The sequence below is a fragment of the Pelophylax lessonae genome, assembly GCF_965119305.1.
Source record: "Pelophylax lessonae genome assembly, chromosome: 13".
Lineage (NCBI taxonomy): Eukaryota > Metazoa > Chordata > Amphibia > Anura > Ranidae > Pelophylax > Pelophylax lessonae.
The window spans coordinates 48,213,936-48,217,213 of NC_138780.1; the positions used below are offsets into that span (position 1 = coordinate 48,213,936).

The following is a 3,278-nucleotide window of genomic DNA, read 5'->3' on the forward strand; positions in this document are numbered from 1 at the left end:
ATGGGATGAAAAACGGACATATGGACCGCCGGTGTGAAAGGACCCTTAGGGTGGTTTTCATTGAGACATAAAGGTGTAAAATTCCACGTGAGGCAAATTCACGTATGATAAAGTAGCAGTGAACGAGTTATGTGATCTATTTAATTTCTTCACTTTCTAGATTCTGCAGACAATTTCCTTTCACATATTTTGTGTTTGACAGGGGGTGGCAGTATCTGTATTTATGGGGTTGGATACATAAAGGTCAAAATTCCATGTGTTGTATATTTTCTTATAATAAGGCGGCAATGAGCACAGATGGAAGAACAAAAAATATTGATTATCATATTGTAATTAAATTGTATTTGGTTCTAGAAATGTAAGTGCCATATGGACTAGATATTAGAGGACATATCTTAAAAGGTGCCAAGAACAACATTAATGGAAATAAACAGCCACATACTGTATGTCTTCTGGTTCAGTGACTGGGAACCACCGATGTATGACGTTTTTTAAATTTTCTGTTTGATTTGTATTTATTTTTTTAATTGCTTTATATTACATTCTTCAGTTTAAATTAATTTAAATTCATAAATGAATTAATGAAAAAATGTTTGTTTAATATTACCAATATTTTATTTATACGCTGAACATCAAACTGTAGGTATTACAAAGACTATGCAACATGAAAATAAAAGCCTTGGTTCTGAATTTATTCTTCAGGGATTTTCTGACATCTCAGAAATCCAGACTTCTCTATTTGTAATATTTCTTCACATCTATCTTCTAACATTAACAGGAAACTTGCTCATCACAGCTGTCATTTTCCTCAGTAGGCACCTTCAAAGTCCAATGTATTTTTTTCTACGCTGTCTTTCATTTCTGGACATCTCATACTCTTCTGTTATCCAGCCAAAGCTTCTTTCTATTCTTTTCACGGGTGATGGTACAATAAGTCATGCGGGCTGTATAACACAGTTGTATTTTTTTATGTGTCTGACATGTACAGAGTTTATACTATTGACTGCAATGGGCTATGATCGTTATGTCGCCATTTGTGATCCTCTCCATTATCCACTCCTAATGAACAAGAAATCTTGCTTTTTGTTTGCAGCATTATCTTGGATCATTGGTTTTCTGGATCCAATGGCCCATACAATTGTTATATCACAACTGCCTTTTTGTGGTTCCCATATCATTAGACATTTCTATTGCGATTATTCCGTTTTAGTCAAACTTTCATGTGCTGACACAATGATGATTGAGATGATGAGTCTAATTTTTGGTTCCCTTGTAGGATTCACCACTTTTAGCCTCACACTTACTTCTTATTTCTACATTATCTCCACCATCCTAAGGATAAGTTCTGCCCATGGAAGAAAGAAAGCCTTTTCCACTTGTGTATCTCATCTCACAGTCGTCATTCTATTCTATGGGACAGTTCTGATAATGTATATGAGACCAACATCACAATATTCAACCTCTCTGGGGAAATCATTTTCTGTATTGTACACTGTTCTCATTCCCATGCTCAACCCACTTATATATACTTTAAGAAATCAAGATGTGAAAAAATCTCTTAGAAAAATAATTGATCATCAGACCTTATGGACACATAATAAACATTGCTCTGTTGTGTCCTAATATAGGGATTTGTAATTTTTGAACAAAATCACTTATGGCGCTTTTCCACTGCATGGAACCGAACGGTTCGGCTCGCTTTTGTGCTTTTCCACTGCTGGTACCGCATGGTACGGTGTAGGAACGGTTCGGTACGGTGCGGCGGCGCTTTTCCACTGCATGGAACCGAACGGTACGGCTCTCTAAAACAGTACCACCTCGATTGTGGTTCCAAGAGGTACCATACCGGTACCATATTCCACAATCCTTTGCATGCAGTCACTACTAGCCACTGATTGGTCAGAGAATCGTTGTTATCACACCCACTTAACTTTAGTACTACTTTAGTGGAAAAGCAAACCATACCAAACCGTACCGAACCATTCCAACACTGTACCATGCGGTACCAGCAGTGGAAAAGCAAACCGGGCCAAGCAGGGCCGAGTAGAGCCGAGCCGGTACTTGCAGTGGATAATTGCCATTAATGCCCAACCCTGGAATCCATTGTCCCCCAAAAATCTCCCCATCTCCCCACCTTATGGCCCCCACTGGAAGGGGATGGGAATCTGATGTAACACACTGCACAGCACAGGGAAGAGAGCTGAGTGCAATCGGAAACCAGAGTGCAGCATACAGAACATTGTTACTGGGAGTGAAGTGATGGGACTGCTGAGTAGATGGTACCAGTACAGAAATGTTGCACACCTGGGGAGAGGTGAACTCTAACAGAAATTGTGTCCGTAGTGTCAAGAACGTAGTAGTTTGGCCACTGATTACAAATAGGTAATACATTTTCTTTGGGAGGAGACTTGCTTTTAACCACTTCAGCTCCGGAAGGTTTTACCCCTTTCATGACCAGGCCATTTTTTGCCATTTAGCACTGTACAACATTAACTGGTAATTGCAATGCTGTACCAAAACAAAATTTATGACATTTTTTTTCACACAAATAGAGCTTTCTTTTGGTGGTATTTGATCACTACTGGGTTTATTTTTTGCAATATAAATCCCACCCCCCACTGGCAGTAGGTGCTGCAGGGGAGCCACAGCAAAATAATATAGACTAATCCAATGACCCAAGAACCATTCCGACCCCCCTGAAGTCGACCCCCCCCCCTCACCTGATAGTGGGAACTTCCTCCATGTGGTGCTGCTGGATGGCTTTCCCTCCTCCCCCTCTACCCTGCTGGGGCAAGGAGAAGTTGTCAGCCTTCCTTTCCATAAATTGACATAGTGAGCGATCAGTACTGATCACTCCTTTTTTCATTCATCACTAGAGAATAGTAAACAATGTTTACTATGCTTCAGTTTTGTGAATGAATAGCAGTCTCTATACAGAGACTGCTATTCAATCATATGATATAAAGTGATGTTAAACCCGCGCTAACTTAAGAAAAGTGGGGGAATGAGTGATGAATATATGACCAAAGAAAATTGATTAAAAAATTCAGCTGCTGCTCACTAAGTGAAAAACTCAGAAAATATATATATACCCAAATTAACACAGCACTAGCATAAAAATAGTGCACAGTGTATCCCCAAAAAATAAAAAATAAACATGTAAATAATCAATAAAACATTTTCAAAGTGTCCAAGTAGGTGCTCAATAGATATTCAATAAAACATAATTCAAACAATGTCCAAAATGGGTGATCAATCAATAAAGTGCAAGGTGTTCC

The 3,278-nt window shown here is 38.9% G+C and overlaps 1 protein-coding gene across 1 annotated transcript; it reads left to right on the forward strand.

Moving 5' to 3' along the window:
- Nucleotides 1-657: 657 nt before the first annotated feature.
- On the forward strand, nucleotides 658-1,623 carry LOC309569833 (olfactory receptor 5J3-like; the record flags this gene model as incomplete). Its single annotated transcript, XM_082275836.1, has 1 exon — nucleotides 658-1,623. The coding sequence occupies one exon, from the start codon at nucleotides 658-660 to the stop codon at nucleotides 1,621-1,623; it is 966 nt and encodes a 321-aa protein (XP_082131962.1).
- Between the last annotated feature and the right edge of the window lie 1,655 nt (nucleotides 1,624-3,278).